This window comes from Aspergillus japonicus (genome assembly GCF_003184785.1).
Source record: "Aspergillus japonicus CBS 114.51 unplaced genomic scaffold BO86scaffold_75, whole genome shotgun sequence".
NCBI lineage: Eukaryota > Fungi > Ascomycota > Eurotiomycetes > Eurotiales > Aspergillaceae > Aspergillus > Aspergillus japonicus.
Genome location: NW_020291712.1, coordinates 25160 through 41490, shown reverse-complemented (window position 1 = coordinate 41490; position 16331 = coordinate 25160). Strand labels below are relative to the sequence as shown.

Sequence of the window (16331 nt, the reverse complement as noted above, 5' to 3'; positions counted from 1 at the left end):
ATCAACTCAATCTCTTCACCGCAGTTGTCAACTGCCATCAACTGCCATGCAAGTTGTTAACCTTTTTTCCTTGGGCAAGACTTCCGGACCAGGTCGATTCTAGGGTCCGTTGGTTGGCCAGGAGAGAATCCTTTTCTCACCGACATCTGTTGTCAATTTATCGTAATGCAGACAATCTTGCAATTGACCGGCCAAGCATTTCGATGAGGAACGAACTTCTTTCACCATACTCCGTACTCAAGCGTTATCTTGCCCATTGATAGCCACATAGCCACTAGGTTACTAGGTAGAGATAGAGATAGCGTATGCATCTGCCTAGTGCAGCCCGAATCACACCGCTGACTCAGCTATGCAAGACAACAACAACAACAACAACAACATCACATGTTCTTCTCCGCGTGTAGTTCAACAAGTCGATTCGCTTGGACCCCTCCAAATCAACTCCCAAACAACCCCAGTCAACCAACATTGACTGTACCAGCACAACCGCTCCGCATGATCCGGGAATCACATCAAGCTCGCTGAAATATGCACCACCCAGACACGCGCCATGACCGAACCCCCGAGAAAGCGCTCGCGAGTGGCCTGCACCTCGTGCCAATCGCGCAAGCGCAAATGCACTGGGGACCAGCCGTGTTCGACCTGCGTCCAGTTCGGCGTGGACTGCCACTACGACCTGGAGTCGCGCAAGAAGCGCGACGTGCGGCTGTTCCAGTTGCAGTCCGCCCCGTTCCTGGGGGGTCTGCCCAGCCTCACGCCGGATGGATTAGGTGGAGGAAGCCTCGCCGCCAGCAGCCGGTCAGTCGACTCAACCTCCAAACCCTCGCCCGATGAGACCGCGGCGCGGCTCAACTCGCTGGACGCCAACTCCGGCGCTGCATTCGCCAGACGCCTCGGGCTCAAGATCGACCCGACCAACGCGCCCAAACTGCATCTCTTCGCCTGGAACATGGGGGCCCGGCACCCTTCTCCTTCCCCATCCCCGGCCGCGGCTGCATCCTTCTCCGCCGTCAAGGCCCTGCCCATTGTGGAACAGATCTCGCAGGATGAGATGCGCGCACTGGTGGCCGTGTTCTTCGAGAAGGTCGACCCGTGCTACAGCTTCATCGAGCGCGACGACCTGCTGCGCAACCTGAGCCGACGGTGGCTCCCGGCGACGGCCGAGTCCGCCCTCGCCTACGGCGCGTTCGACGCGGTTCTGTGCGGCGTCGGAGCGCTCGGCTGCCTGTTCTCGCAGCGGACGGCCACCCCGGCGGAGCTGCAACTGGCGGAGAGCGCCCGGCTGATGCTGGAGCAGCACATGGTCTCCGATGCGCCGCCGTCCGTGGACCTGGTGACCGCCTGGGTGCTGCGCGTGGCCTACCTCCGCATGACCGCCACGCCGAACGCCGCCTGGATGGCCAGTTGCTCGCTGATGCACCTCATCGAAGCGACGGGCTTGCATCTCGAACTCCCCGGCGGCGGCGACACGACCACCACCACCACCGCCCTCAGCCAACCCGTGGAACCGTGCGACCCGGAACTGCGCCGCCGGCTCTTCGGCATGGCCCGTCATCTGAACGTGTGGATATCGTTCGAGCTCGCGCGGTCGCGCGTGGTCCTGCACGGCGCCACATCGCTGCCGCCGACGCCGCGCTCGCCGAGCCAGCCGACGGAGATCTTCGGCCTGCTCCCGATGTCCGAGAGCCTCGACCCCAACAAGACGCAGGACGCGCCCGCCCTGGAATGCGCGCTGACGGACATTCTGAACTTGGCGCTCACCCAGCCCCCGCTGGTTCTGGTCCAATGTAATCTGATGCTGTGCATCTACCGTCGCCTCCGGGCACTGAACTGCATCATCTCCGGGGCACTGCTCGATCGGGTTCTGGCCCTCGCGGAGAAGGGCCTCCGCGCGGCGCGCGAGATGGTGGCGTCGAATTGTCCCTGGCATCAGGCCGCCAACGTGCCGTTCCAGGTCGTGTGTACGCTGCTGGCCATCGACAACCGGGCGGCGCTGATGATGCTGGGCGACGCCATGTCCACCCTCCGCGAGGTCGTGGCGGCGTACGATACCGAGGTCATGCGGGAGGCCTACAGCACGGCGTACCTGCTCATGCTCCTACACCAGCGGCAGAAGGAGGAGGACACCAAAGTGCTCAAGGATGTGTTGCACGTGCACTCGGCTGCCTCGACGTCGCAGATCGAGGCGGGACAGCCTGCGTCGACTACGGAGCCGCATCATTCGCTGGCCGATTATCCAGGGTTCTCCTGGCTGAGTGATCTACTAGTTGACATGCCGAGTCTCCAGCACTTCGACATGGAACGGTTCATGTACACCGATATGCCGGGGCCCTTGGCGGAGACTCCCGGGGCCGGGTCGGTTTCTACCAGCTGAGTTCCGAACAGAGAATAAGGCGATCAGATTGAAAACGATGATGGATATAGAACCGGTTATAATCTCTCGGATGAACGCTAGGGTTTCCTGCAAGGCAAACGAATTACTGGGACTTCTTCTGGCTCTCTACGCTTCTGCGAGTACCAGAGGTCCGCATCACGGCGCCGAGTTTCCACAGCACCCAGAGCGAACCCAGGACGATGGCGAGTACCGTGCCGAGTTCGATGGTCTTGCTGTTGAAGAAGCCGGTCTCCTTTAGCACGGGCACGCTGATCTCCTCGACCAGCCGACCCTGTTCTGCAGCTGGATTCACCTGGTAGAATATGGTTTGGGGCGCAAAAAGCCCCTCCCACCCGAGGTCCACACGATCGAAGGGGTTGAAATGCATCTTGGCCTCCTCACTGGCGGCACACGCCCAGAACACCACAGGCCAGGGGACCCCGACCGAGCGATAACCGCTTTCCGACGGGGCCAAGTACCGCAAATGAAGCGGGATGGTCACGTTCCATTCTTCGGGATACTGATCATCAGGGGGCGTTGCCAGCTCGAGCAGCCAATTCGACCCCCACTGCGACACGGACCAGTCCGGCGCCTCGAGGTCCGTCTCGCCCGTCACGGACAGCAACTTGACCAGGTGGTGCGAATCCAAGAACAGCGGATCCTCGGTGCCCAGCTGGTACTTGTCGCCGAATAGATAGGACGGCAGCGTGAGATACGTATGCAGGGCACAGGTTGCGTCCGGGGGTTGCAGCGCGGCGGGCGATAGGGAGATGGCCATCGTAGGATGTAAGCCCGTGGGCAGGGGGAACTCCACCGAGAAGGTCGCATCCCGAGGGAGAGCATGGTGTCTGGAAGCGAATGAAAACAGCGTCGGCTCTAGAATCAATCGGGGCACACGAGTTAGCTTGTGGCGCTTTCTCTCCGTGTATGCGTGAAGAAGACAAACATACTCAACTTCTCATCCTCCCCGACCACCCCCAGCAGCCCACCCATCTTGATCTCCTCCGGGTCAGCCGTCCTCTCAGCCCCCAGCAACCCAACCTCCATCTTCCCTTTGGACCCAGCAGCCGGTGCGTGCAGATCCTCCGTCCACCCCTCGCCCCCCGGCGCATCCGCCCAGATCGCAGACACCACCAGATTGCGCGAGTCAGCATCGTAGGCGAGATCCAGCGAGTCCGCGGCGAGCAACTCGCGGGCGTGGCGACGACACGGCTCTTCTCTTGCTGTATCCAACGCACAACCCTTCTCCCGAACAAAATCCACAAAGCCCTCCAAAGACGCCAAAGGCGAGTAAAACTGGTATTCGGACGATGTATCGGACCTAGTGAAAGATTTCTAGCCAGAAATGAAAAAAGATTAGCCTCCATGCCGTAGCCCCCAACTCCCACAAATCTGCATCTCAATCCTGCAGCCCAGACCTGCACTCCGAACCCAACCTGCCACCAAAGGCCCAATGATACCAAAAAAAAAAAAAAGAAAAAAAAAAAAACAGATCATACCTCATAATCGACACACTTCGCAACCTCCGACCCAAAAACCTTCTTCAGGACACGACACACAGCGTCACTTGGGGTTAACAACCCATTAGCATAAGCTCCACAGCATTCCCCAAACTCAACCCCAACCCCAACCCCCAAGATAGAACAGAACCATACCAAGCCAAAAGAAAAACCCACCTCCTGACCCCCTCCCCCTCCTGGCCCCCACCGGGCCTCAAAAAAACATGCAACCCCCCAGAAACCCGACTCGCAAACGGCGTCACCGCGCCCCCAGCGCCAGCAGCAGCATCCCCCGCTCCCGATCCCGACCGCAACGAAGCCCACCTTACACTAAACCGCTGCACACCGGTTCCCAAAAACTCCCGGACCTGGATACGATATCGCCCACCGTTAACACACACACCGAAGATGCAAGGTCAGCGGAAGGGGGAAGGGGGGAAGGGGGGAAACATACCTCGGCATCCCACCCACCATCGTCAGTACCGGACAGCAACAACTCAACCGGCACGGTCAACCGTTCTTGCTTGGCGCTGTGTAAGTTCCGGATCTCCAGGCGCTGGGGGAGGAGACGGGCTTGAGAGGGGTCGAAGGGGGTGGAGGGGTCTTGGAGGTAGGTTGTTCTGCGGTTCACGGGGGGGACCATTCTTTCGGTGGGTCTGATGGGATTCCAATGGGTGTTGAGTTGTGTTATCTTATGTGTAGAAGAGATGGGGTGATGGAGCGAGGCTGTGGTAGAAAGAGTAATAAGTATTGGTGGATTGGGTCTTGGAGATGAGGTTGCTGGATAGATGGAGGGTCAGAGGTAATGTGGTGAAGCTACCTAGGTGAGGAGATGGAGAGGGAAATGGAGCTTAAGCTACGCTTGAATGTTGACGTTGGGGTTGGCGGTCTGCTGGCCGGGGGATTGGTCGCGTGCTTATCTTATCGGTGGTTATCGTTATCGATAAGCACGTAGCCAGAGCTAGAGCTCTTTACCACAGACGACAGACAGTACTCGTAAGTTAACTGTACTCGACGTTTGCCGCACGCCCGGTTATACAACTTACTCATGTCGATTACCTACTACTCTACTACAGCCCAAATCAACTTGAGTATTACTTTTATTCGAAGTATATTCGAATCTAAACTACCCTCCGTCATCAATCATCATCGTTCCATCATCCTCAGCGATCCAGCCGCTCACGCCCAAACGCCAACTATGCTAATCCGATCCCTGGTAATTCGAAAACATCAAAAGCAGTAACAATACTATGATGGGAATATTGCACGAAATAAATCAAGGAAGAATGTCCCGCAGCACCTCCTTCTGGGTTGCAGTCAAGCTAGCAGGGAACCGCACATTGACCCGAATGATCAGGTCACCCCGCTCGCTCGGTTTCTTCGACACGGTCATACCTAGGCCCGGATATCGTTCCTCGTATCCCGGTTGCGTGGGTCCCGGCTTGGAAACCTTGATGGACTTGCCGTCGATCGTGCGGACAATGCGTTCCCAGCCGGTAAGGGCCTCTTTCAGACTGAGTTCGACCGTTGTGATGAGGTGGTCGCCTTGGCGTTTGAAATTGGGGTGTTCTTTCTGCACAGAGCGTTAGTAAACCACAAGCAAAATGTTTAGGACAGGACAAGAAACCTACCTCAGTGACAATCAGATGCACATCCTGTTTTCCGCCCTCTTCCTGGTCTCCCACGCCACGGTACTTGAGCTTCGATCCCGTGCGTAGACCAGGTTTGATCTTCGCCTCCAGTGTGACATCCTGCACGGTACGTTTGCCGGTCGCCGGATCAAACGTCTTGCTCTTGACTGTCACCTTCTTCGTCACGCCCTTCATAATCTCCTCCAACGTCAGCGGCAGCTCCTTCTCCATGACGGTGGGCTCCGGCGTCGGGGCACGCGCAGACGGCTTGAACCCGGTCGACCCGCGGTTGGTTCGGAACCCCCGGCCACCACCTAAGCCGCCACCGAGCATCGAGAAGAGGTCGTCTTCATCCATGCCGCCGCCGCCGCCCATGCCACCCATGCCACCGCTGGCTTTGGCGAAGTTCCGGAAGATATCATCCGCACTGCTGAATCGGAATCCGCTGCTTCCACCGGGTCCAGTCGAGAAGTGGAACGTACGGGTGCCGCCGCCGCCGCCGCCTCCTCCGCCTCCAGGCATGCCACCGAACGAGAAACCGCCGGGCATCCCTCCGGCGAAGGGGTTGGCACCACCATCGGCATCGCCACTCGTCGGAGGCGGTCCGCCCCGCATGAGGTATTCCAGACCGAATTGATCGTAGACTTTACGTTTCTCGGGGTCCGAAAGAACTTCATATGCTTGTGAGACCTCTGTCAAAAGTCTAGGTTAGCTGTGCACTGGACAACCCAGAGCGAAAAAAAAAAAAAAAGTGAAGCATACCTTTGAACTTCTCTGACGCGGCCGGGTTGTCCTTGTTTTTATCTGGGTGGTACTTCAAGGCAGCCTTGCGATAGGCCTTCTTGATTTCATCTTGTGAAGCATCTGGCTTGATTGATAGGGCGTCGTAAAGCTTTGTTTCAGCCACCATTGTGGAGTGTGTGTGTATGTGTGTATGTGTGTGTGTGTGTGTGTGTGTGTTGTTGGTGTTGTCGTTGTCGACAAACGAAAAGATTCAAATGCAGGTCAAGTGTGTAAACGACAGGTTTCGCAGGTGTGATCAGGTACTGAAGAACGCTAATTGGAGCAATTCGATGCCTCCAATATAAGCAATTGACGAGGAGGGAGGATCACACCACCGGTCAGGGTGTGCGTCAAGGGGAATGATGGAAGGTCGAAACCGGGCGGGGAAGGAAGTACGATCTCGAATGACGTAGAAGATTCACAGGATCACTGACTGACTGCCCACTGACCACCACCGCCGTCGAAGGTCCAGTAAGCGCGGAACTTTCGGGAGGAGTAAGATAAGGAAGATGCAGGGGGGAGGAGGGAAAGAAGCGGGAAAGCGAGTGATCGGGATGGTGTTTTTTCGTGTTCGGGACAATAGACGAAAGCCAGGTGTGTTCGTTGGGTAGGAGGGAGACAAACGGTGAAAGTCTGATGCAGTAGTTGTTGGGCGGGCTTGCCTTTCACCTCAGGTGAGCCCTTGCGGTGACGTGTGACGCTGTCTCCCCGCTGGCCGGGCCAAGAGAAGGTTCGAGAAGGTTCGATAACCCAGGCATTGACCTGGGAACAGAGACCGGATGCTCAGATTCGAGGCTAGGGATCGCAAGGCTGGGGAAAAGCCAATTGTCGATCCTGTCTGAATGGTGATTCTAGACAAGTCTAGCTGTCAGGGAGGGAAAAATGGAGATTGAGGCGAGAAAGTGGGAAAGTTGATCCATATGAACTCTTCAGCCCAAGTATAGAAAGTGTTCCGTCAGCTGGCTGCCTGCCTGTTCGGGCTAGAGCGGGGAACGGGCAGTGGTTATCCACTTTATGTGTACTTACATATGATTGAAGTTTTGTGCAATCACTATACATGTTCCCACATAACTACATGACGGGCTTCAAAAAGCCTACTGTGGACTGACTACATTGTTTCGTGCTAACAAAACCCACCACTTGTTAGATCCATTATCTGGTCCACAACGCACAACACCAATCCCTTGAATCACTTCCTCCCCACCACCAGGTAGTCCTTGACCACCGCCGATCCATTGGCCACGCTCTCGATCTGCTCTTCCGTACAGGTCTCCTGCAAAGCCAGCACGTAGCACACGGGCTCCGGGCTCTCCGGCACCGCATTCTTGATACTCCACGTCGACTGCGGCCCCTGGCTCCGGTAGCCCGGATTCTTGACCGTCGAGATCTTCCCCGTCGCCAGATCCCGATTGAACAGCGCCCGGTGGAAGATCTCGTACGCCGTCTGGGGCTGGTAGGCGGGGACCTCGTGCCCAGCCTGGTAGACCCGCGTGTACGAAAAGTTGCCAGACTGCCGCACCATGCCACCCACGTACGAGGAGTTCGTCCGCAGCTCCGCATAGCCCGCCGACCGGAACCGCTCCGCCCCGGCGTACTCGACCAGCTTGCTGACCTCCTCCCCGCCGGTCCAGGGGCAGGCGAAATCCCGGTCCCCGTAGACCAGGGCCACCTTGACGCCGGTGTCCAGCACGTAGCCGAGATCCTCGATCAGGCCGCGGCGGTCCGAGCGCGCGTAGTCGCCCGTCGACCGGAACGCCTCCCAGATGCTCTCCGCGGAGCGGGTGTAGTTGACCGGCACCCCCAGCGCGGCCTGCACCCAGTGCTGGTTCAGGTACCCGATGAAGTACGGCTCCGGGAAGGGGTCCTGCGCCGAATGCGCAAAGTCGTAGTAGCCACGGTCGGAGTATTTGTGGAAGACGCCCTTGACTTCATCGATGCAGTAGGCGTCCGCATCCTGGCAGACCCGGTTGACGGTTTCGTTGTTGCCGTGCATCTCCGGGTCCCCCTCGGCGCCTACCGCCCGGCACTCGATGATTTGGTCCTTGCATCCGCCCGGTTTACTCCAGGCCTGCATGGCAGCCTCGTAGATGGTCTGGTTGAGGGCTTGTATGCCGTAGGTGTTATTGTAGGCGATCCCGGGAAAGCTCGGCGCTTGGACCAGCAGGTCGATGCAGCCATTGATGATGCCCAGAGTGTCGAGGTGGATCGGATGGCCGGACAGGGTGCTGTTGGCGATTTTGTCATTCTGATCCTGAAAGAACGCTGCAAACGCCGGGCCGTAGCGACCGCCATATGACTCGGTCCAGATGCTGACGCGGTCATCATGGGGCCTGTACTCGGGGAATTCCGAGAACCACGTCTGGGCAAACACCCACAAGGCGCGGGCGGCATTCACAGTCCCGTTGATTGTGGTCTGATTGTTCATGCTGGGAAATGTGCCCACGTAAAAGGTATTATTCTGCTCGGGCATCCCATCCTCCAGGCCAGAGACATCCCAGTCACCGGTGAGAGCATCAAAGGTACCATTTACGGCCACATCATAGCTAAAACCTGTGTGAACCGGCTGGTCAATGTAGAGCAGGTTGGCATAGTTGTTCCATGACCAAGGGTTAAGCTCCGTTGAATTGGAATCCTTGTTGACAACACACGGCCCGTTCTCCTGCAGCAACCCAATGATGGACGACCCGCCAGGACCGCCATTCATCCAAATCGAGAGAGGAGCGGTGGCAGGGTTGTTCCGCGATTCGAAGAACCAGAAGTAGGTGTTGATGGGGTATTTTTGGTCCACCCCGAGCTCAGTGAGGGTACCCGGGGGAAGGTGAACATAGCCGGAGTACGATTTGACCCCAGGCGTGGTCTCACAGATTCCAGGCTGGTAGATAAGTCAGCATGTGGCTTGACGCTTCATTTGTGTTTCCATTGGGAGCATACATCTTTGTAGGAGATTTGGACACCTTCGTATTGCTTTGAATCGATGACCGTGACACCTTCAGGCTTAGGAGGGAAGAACTGGCCGGCCGCAGTACAGGCGAGGGCGGAGCCCACAACCACAGCACGAAGAGAAAGCATTGGTCTCAGCTGGAGAGTTTCGGGAGCAGAAGAAGGTCAAATTGACCAGCAGGCAGCTTCTTATAAGGATCCATGGGGATGGTGCAATCTTTTAGCTCCAAATGGATAGATTGAGGGCTGATTAGTAGGTCCCTTAGCTGCAGTGCTTAACCAAATCAAGTGTTGCCTGCAGTCCTGCCAGTAATCCTGCCAGTGAACGGCGGTCGGATCTCCCCGCCGTCAGCCGCTGACTGTTGATTGCCGCCTGCTGCAGGTTTCTGAAGAACATTGCTTGATGAAGTGGGCGATACGAAGTTTGGTGTTTACTTGTTTACTATAAAGTTTGTTTGTGATGAAGTATGGTTCCAGCTACCCCATCAAACAGTGGGTCTCAGGTCAAGTCAAAGTAAAGTCATACCGTGATATAGATAGGCTATCCACAGGCTTTGTATATGACAAGAAGCAACAATTGAGAAGAGTGAACTGATGGGATATAATAAAATGACAGGCCGCAAAAAAAGAGAAATCAAGAGAGATGAAAGAAGAAGAATATCCGAATCAGCACAAGCGCCAAGTCCCAGCGCTGGCTATCCTTCCCAGAGCAATCAATGGCTTCCAGCCCAAATCCTGATTCCATTCAAGAGAAAAAAAAAAAAGCCAAGGCGCCCAGGTATCCCATAGCCAGTCCATCAACACCAAACATGCTGCAAAATTGACAACGAAGGGCATAAATAAAGTCACAGACATAGAAAGATCGCGAGGACCGATATTAGGTGCCTTGCAGGTCAATCGGTGTCATATGAGAGGACCACCGTCCCAAGCATGTGCCTGAAGGATATATATATATACAGACGAAAGCAAAGTCTTTTTGAAGTGAAACGCTGATGAAAGCAAGGTTGTGACGCATCTTCATGCAAGGTGAGAGGATGCCGCTGCTGCGCCCTTGACATCTGTATCGGAAGCAAGTGTCTTTGCAAGTTCAGCCTTGTCGGCGGCAGCAATGACCGGCAAGTCAGACTTGGCATCAATCTCCTTGATGCTGGCTTCTGTTTCCGAAGCGGCATCCGAGTCGTGGAGGCTGGACACGGAGTGGAAATCCTCCCGGTCAGGTGATGTCTTGTTGTACGACTCCGCCGCTGCGTTGGACGAGGAGTCACTGAGCGAGTCGTCAGACAGGGAGTGCAGGGGTAGTTCGGTAAGCCCAATCATTCCAGAGCGTCCAGGGCTCGAGGCCACAGACCGGCGACGACTGTGGGAGCGGGAAAAAGAGGTCGGGGAAGTGGGGGTCGAAGTTGAGATAGAACCAGGAGTACGCGAGGGGTTTCGGGGTGGAAGCGCAGGTGGGACGCGCTTGGGAATGGTTACCAACCGGGCACGCGTGAAGGTGGGTGAGTAACGTCGAAGTTCGGAAGGCATTGTTGAGTCTTCAATGGAAACCGGGGACTGGGCGGTGCTTTCTCGCTTGGAGACCGTTGCACTGCTGACTTCGTGCACCTCGAGATCGTCATCGTCCACCAAGTCGTCTTCTTCTTCGGCGGCGACCGGAGCGTCTGTGGGAATATGATATTCGCCATGTTCGGGGATAACAGCACCCAAACGGGACTCCTCGTGATCTCGATAACTCCTGGAAGAGGCGCGACTGACAGAAGGTGGCGCTGTAGCCGGACCATCATCTGTCTGGGTCCCTCGATCTATGCTGGCGTAGCTCTGCACACTCGCGCGCCAGCTGCTGCGGGGTGAGCTATCGAGACTGCGGCGGAAGGTGGCATACACAGGACTGCTTGGGGCGGGTTTGAATTCGAAGGCCTCCTGCGACGGTCTGCTTCGCGAACCAGCCTCGCGAATGAAAAGACCCTCCGCTTCTAATGCCTTTACACCAAACGGATCGGGATCCTCTGGATCAGGTACGCCAAAGGAGCCGATCGCAGGGCCGACTTCGACATCGCCGGGAGCCTCCCCTGGAGGTGGCAAGAGGGCTTCATCCACATTAGCATCTCCTTGGGCGGCCTTGATGGTTTGCATCAGTGTTTGAATCGATGCAGGAGGGTTTTTGGCCTTGCCAGCCAGGATATCCGTCACTGATATGCGCTCGCCGTAGAATCGTTCGTTTTCATCGCTTCGCTCGATGATGATCGTTCCATCGACCTGGACACCCGCATACAACCCCCGACTTTTCATGTAGGTCCAGATCGGGGCTTGTCGCTTGTGGACTTCTGACTCCAAAACACCACCCATGCCAACCGGACCGGCGGAGGCACTTACTTCTCCACCGAGGGTGCAGCGAACTTTCTTGAATGCTTCTAGCGCTTCGTATGTATTGATGACGACCACACAATCATATATATCCACTCCGGCTAGGAACCCAATGCCCGCCGTATGCAGCATGATGCCCGACGGAGGACTCCACTCGTCTGTTTCAGGTATCCGTGCCAGAAGAACACCGCTTCCGCCTGAGCCGCTTAGCCAGAGACCCGTGCGCATAGTGGTGAAGATGGCGAGGCCTTTGGCCTGCTGGATGACTCTCGAAGGGATTTTCTTGAGGACTCGTTGCTTGCCTTTGGGACGGTCGATCTTGCCGGTCGTCGGGTTGGCCGCGCTGTCGGTACTCTGGCGATCCGCATCCTCCTCGCTGTAAAAGCCATCCTTGCAGAAGCTTCGTAAGATGCGCGCTGCCTTGTCGCTCTCTTTGTCAATGGCCATGGGCCAGAAGGCCTCTGCACCGACTCGATTGGAGAGTCGATTGACGGGATCCCCCAGTTTGTCGAGGGTGTGCCATGCCTTGTCGAATCCTTTCTTAGACGTCCCTTTCGTCCGCTCCCAAAAGGTGGAAGGCATTGTGGCGACTCAACGGCGACTGCCACTTGGATCGCCAAACGCGCAGCAACTGGTAGTAGAGCAGGACTCAGTCCTGGGTGAGAGGAGGGGGTGACCAGGAAGGGGTGCGAGGTATGAGCGCACGTCTATAACCACAAGCGCAACGGTAGATGGACGAAGACGGCGGGCGCAATAAACATGTGTTGCCGTTTAATTTCCCCAATGTAACTCGAGAATGTATACAGCGCAGTTGGAAACGGATAGTTATCGATGGTCGCTGACACAACCGAGGAATGCGGGTCTGAGGAATGCCAGCAACTATCTAGAGGCGGCGCAAAGGAAATTAGCTGGCTGAAGAAGAATGGAGCTGGCAAGCAGGCAGGCAGGCAGGCAGGCAAGCAAGCAATAAGGCGGAGAAACTTTTGGAAGGAGGAGGGGAAGAGGGAGCACAGTTCATGGTCATGGTCATGGTCATCATCGGGATTAAAACTCATCAGAGACGACTGACGGAAATGTCCGTGAGATCCGCTCAGATCCAGACCGAGCGAGCCGGTGATCCAGTGGCAAGGGCTGGTAGCATACGAGAGTCTCTAAGAGGGGAACCACGGAACGAACGAGGAGGCACTGCTTACCAGGGCAAAACGGGCCGGGCAACGTTGGGTAGTAAGCAATTCAATGCGATTGGAGTGGATTTGTAAGACCTGTTGAGGTAAGGTAAGGCTACCGGGTGACAAGAGACAGAGACAAGAGAGTTGATGCAGAGTCAAAAACAAAAATGAAAGGAAGGGAGTCAGTATATCCTATCCTGCACAGGAAATGAGGGGGGAAAGAGGGGAGAGTAGGATTTGGAGGCAAAGATATATAGTAAGTGAACTCAGTCGGCAGGTGATGATCGACTGTGTCGAATCCGTCCGGTTCGGTCAGATGAGCTAGGCTAGAGATGTACGATCAGCCAGATGGATGCAGTTGCTGGGGGGTTGAAGAAAGGAGGGAAAGAAAATATCAAGCAAGAAAAAGAAAAGAAAAAGTCAAGTCCATAAAATAAAAACAATAGTCCTAACAAGCAATGCAGTTTACAGAGTAGGAAGTGGAGGGAGAAGGGAGGAAGTAAGAAGCAGAAGAGCTAAAACCGATTGGTATAGATGCAGCTGCAGCTGGCAGAGAGAAGAGAATCATAAAAAAAATACAGAGTCGTGAGTGCCGGTAACTACAGAGTACTGATGAACATAACTTACTGAATACTGAGTAACTAAGGGCCAGGCACCACTACCAGTTCAGCAGTTCAGCACGGCTGGGTCGGAAGGGCATGGTTGGAAGCATGAAAGTGGCGCCGTGGCTGGTTCCGGATATGCAGAAAGCTAGCTGAGCTGCTTACCAAGGTGAAAGGAAATTGAGGCAGATGACGAAGCATCTGGAGGGGAGAAGTGAGTTGTTGTTGAAAGAAAGGAAGAAGATGAGGAGAGCGAAAAGAGGAAAAGACATCATGACTGCATCACTGCATCACTGCATCACTCATGCATGACCGGCCGATAAGCCCCAGCCAGCCCCAGTCACTCGGCTTTATCGCGGCCAGCACAGACATCTTCAATTTTGATTTCATTTCCGACGCATTCCTTCTTCTCATTCTTTCTCATAGTGATAAAGGTGTTATTATCATTGTTGTTGTTTTTTGCTTGAGGAACCACACCATCCAGACCCAGAGAATACTACAATTGTCTTGTCTGGAGTAACCCACCTCTCCCCGGAACCATGCCCTAAGAACCGGAGGTCCAGGCAGTCAGAAATTGCATGCTGATCAGATCGCATCGTCATCGACTACGTACCGTAATCTAGTCTACCCGAGGGGAGAGAAAAAAAAAAAGAGGGTCCCTGAACCTGACCCTCTTTTCTTTCCTTCTGGGTCTCTTCCTTCCTCCCCCTTCGGCTATACTTATTCCAACTGGATTAGTAGTTACTCATGGAATTCGCAGAATCATCCTGAAAATCGGATAATGTCTTTTTCTTCACCCAAACGCCAGATATTGTTTTTTTGCCACCAGTCTTCTTTGTGCGGAGTACAGAGTGCAGTACCGTCATCGCAATATTCTCCATCCCTGCATTCGGATGCGATGTCGATGTATCCAACCCGCGCGCGCTGCGAACGGGCATCTGACAGATCCAATCGCGGTAACTTTTTCAGGAAGAGAGTGAAGCCAACCCCAGCCTTCAGCCTCTAGACCTTTAATTCTCCCCTAATTCAGCTCTCTCTCGCCCTCTCCTCCCCCCTTGCGACAACGGCTTTATTCTTCCTCGAGTCGCCTAGGTGAATTACCTTCAAAGGGACCCAGAGAGGGTTATTTGTTTTGCTTCTTCGACCTGGTCTCTATACTTCCTACCTCCACCCCCCCCCCCCCCCTTGTAGTCGGTTTAGTGTTGATTGCGAGGATCTAGCTTAGGTTAAGATATACTATATGCATCTATCTATTCATCCACCCCAACCCACTCATCCATCTACCACTCACTCTTTACCCAACCCTCGCATTTTTCCTTCCTCATCCTCCCTCCTCCCTTCTTGCTCTCCGGTTTCTATGACAGGTCCAATCCCCCCATTCCTGATCCGGTGACAGTGGTCCACCGTCCGTAAAAACAACCCCCGTCTAGTTTCTAGTTCTGCTCCTCACCCGGGGACTTTTTTTTTTCATGCTGAATCTATTTTTCTGTCCGATTTTCTCGGGGGATGTTGACCCCCTCCAAACCCCCGAATCCAGTTTTTTCTCCCAAAGACAGGTTCTATTTTAACATCAACCACAAAAAACCTGACGAGCGTTGACATGATGACAGTGGCGGCGGTACTTCATCTTCATCTTCAACCACAACAAAAGAACAAGCCCAGCGACAAAAGGTCTAGCCCAGATCCTCACCCTCACGCGTTATTTCCTGTTTCGTATCCTCCATTTTGAGACTCTACCGGTATCCCGATCTGCAATGCCCTTTCCTGCCCTCCACTCTTCTTGCCCCCAAGAACAAAGAGCAAAGACCGAACAAAAAGTAGATAGATAAGCTCTGTCCCTCCGAGTTGGGAACAAGAACCCGAAAGACAACTCGACATATCAGATTTCCCTAGCCAAATCTTCGATTCAGCTTTCATCACCCATTGCCCCGTGATGGCTCAGAAAGGGCATGATGTTCCCACAAACACCCACACACACATGCCATCGAAATTGACTTTCTGTCCCCATCAATCCGTCTTTGCCACTAGAACGAGGGGAAAACGGAACGGATAGGAACTGAGAAATGAATCGTACACATCACATCTGTCTATTAGGCGTTCCGGTGGAGGTGAGAGTTGAGGAGGCACGAGGACTTGCAGTTTGCGGTTATTGCGGCTTGCAATGATGGTACAGTACTATGTAATTGGAGGTGTGTGTGCAGAAGAGGATCGATCTTGCAGCTATTCGCAAGTCTCAAACTACCGGTACTGAATCTGCTTCCACTCGATTGGTAAGGATACATCGAAGCCAGGACATACGGGATGAACCCTAAACTACTGTATCTGGGTGAGATTCCCTCCGGGGATGAAGGTTATTTCCCAGACATTCCGCACAGTGGACAAGCATCCCCCCCGGCGGAGGGGTCCGATCGGCTCTATCAACATGGAAAGGAAAGCCAGGAAACATTCCAGACGAAGCCGAGAAATGAAACAATGAGACGTGGACAGCCTAAACAGAAACCGTCGAAGTTTCCATACCTTAGTTGCCAAAGCCCATCACGGGGAATCTGAATCTGACAGGCCCCGAGCCCAAGGGCCCCCAGTCGCCACCTTCTCCTGTCATGCGAACCGAAGCTTCTGCTTCTTTTTCTGGACTGGGCTGCGATGCAGATTTCGATCCGACGGTGATGGATCTAGCCCTAATCTAGCAGCTGGCGCATGACAGCTGGAGAACTACCGGTCTTGTACGGAGTCGCTTGTCAGGAACCATTCTGTGGCTCGTGATCAACCTTGCACACGAGAACTAGTGGGTTTGGCTTTATTCAATAGTATGTCAATCTAAATCCTTCATGCAGGATCTAGGATACGTGATAGCAACCGCAGAGAAGGTGGGGAGTTGCTGTGTGGTGTCATCGACTGCTGTCAGCGGCGCGTTCTCATCGTCAAATTAACCAAAACCAGTATGTGCAGACCAGCAGAACCCCTCGTCAGGA

General features: G+C 54.8%; 5 protein-coding genes across 5 annotated transcripts; 1 reads left to right on the top strand and 4 right to left on the bottom strand.

Annotated features, from left to right (window-relative positions):
- Positions 1-550: 550 nt before the first annotated feature.
- BO86DRAFT_370921 (putative C6 transcription factor) lies at positions 551-2374 on the top strand (the record flags this gene model as incomplete). Its single annotated transcript, XM_025670300.1, has 2 exons — positions 551-729; positions 781-2374. The coding sequence occupies 2 exons, from the start codon at positions 551-553 to the stop codon at positions 2372-2374; spliced, it is 1773 nt and encodes a 590-aa protein (XP_025523247.1).
- Positions 2330-4713, bottom strand: BO86DRAFT_392715 (uncharacterized protein). Its single transcript, XM_025672868.1, has 5 exons — positions 4328-4713; positions 4030-4241; positions 3874-3940; positions 3325-3709; positions 2330-3250 (listed from the first exon to the last, which is right to left on the bottom strand). The coding sequence occupies exons 1-5, from the start codon at positions 4514-4516 to the stop codon at positions 2478-2480; spliced, it is 1626 nt and encodes a 541-aa protein (XP_025523246.1). The 5' UTR covers positions 4517-4713; the 3' UTR covers positions 2330-2477.
- Positions 4714-5149: 436 nt separating this feature from the next.
- On the bottom strand, positions 5150-6414 carry BO86DRAFT_422433 (putative DnaJ domain protein Psi; the record flags this gene model as incomplete). The annotated part of the gene is made up of 3 exons (XM_025675340.1): positions 5150-5446; positions 5505-6196; positions 6267-6414. 3 exons carry the CDS (start codon positions 6412-6414, stop codon positions 5150-5152), a joined length of 1137 nt encoding a protein of 378 aa, XP_025523245.1.
- Positions 6415-7388: 974 nt separating this feature from the next.
- Positions 7389-9428, bottom strand: cp1 (putative carboxypeptidase S1). The gene is made up of 2 exons (XM_025669285.1): positions 9219-9428; positions 7389-9159 (listed from the first exon to the last, which is right to left on the bottom strand). The coding sequence occupies exons 1-2, from the start codon at positions 9354-9356 to the stop codon at positions 7477-7479; spliced, it is 1821 nt and encodes a 606-aa protein (XP_025523244.1). The 5' UTR covers positions 9357-9428; the 3' UTR covers positions 7389-7476.
- A 613-nt stretch (positions 9429-10041) lies between these two features.
- BO86DRAFT_392712 (DUF500-domain-containing protein) lies at positions 10042-12594 on the bottom strand. The gene has a single exon (XM_025672867.1). It carries the CDS (start codon positions 12168-12170, stop codon positions 10245-10247), a length of 1926 nt encoding a protein of 641 aa, XP_025523243.1. The 5' UTR covers positions 12171-12594; the 3' UTR covers positions 10042-10244.
- Between the last annotated feature and the right edge of the window lie 3737 nt (positions 12595-16331).

What these genes read in the sequence shown, in the direction of transcription:
- BO86DRAFT_392715 (XM_025672868.1), bottom strand. Translation starts at nt 4,516, where the DNA reads ATGGTCCCCCCCGTGAACCGCAGAACAACCTACCTCCAAGACCCCTCC. An exon ending in ATGGTGGGTGGGATGCCGAG is followed by an intron (nt 4,242 to 4,327) that starts GTATGTTTCCCC and finishes TATCGTATCCAG; the next exon opens with GTCCGGGAGTTTTTGGGAAC. An exon ending in TGGGTTTTTCTTTTGGCTTG is followed by an intron (nt 3,941 to 4,029) that starts GTATGGTTCTGT and finishes GTTAACCCCAAG; the next exon opens with TGACGCTGTGTGTCGTGTCC.
- cp1 (XM_025669285.1), bottom strand. Translation starts at nt 9,356, where the DNA reads ATGCTTTCTCTTCGTGCTGTGGTTGTGGGCTCCGCCCTCGCCTGTACT. An exon ending in TCCAAATCTCCTACAAAGAT is followed by an intron (nt 9,160 to 9,218) that starts GTATGCTCCCAA and finishes CTTATCTACCAG; the next exon opens with CCTGGAATCTGTGAGACCAC.
- BO86DRAFT_392712 (XM_025672867.1), bottom strand. Translation starts at nt 12,170, where the DNA reads ATGCCTTCCACCTTTTGGGAGCGGACGAAAGGGACGTCTAAGAAAGGA.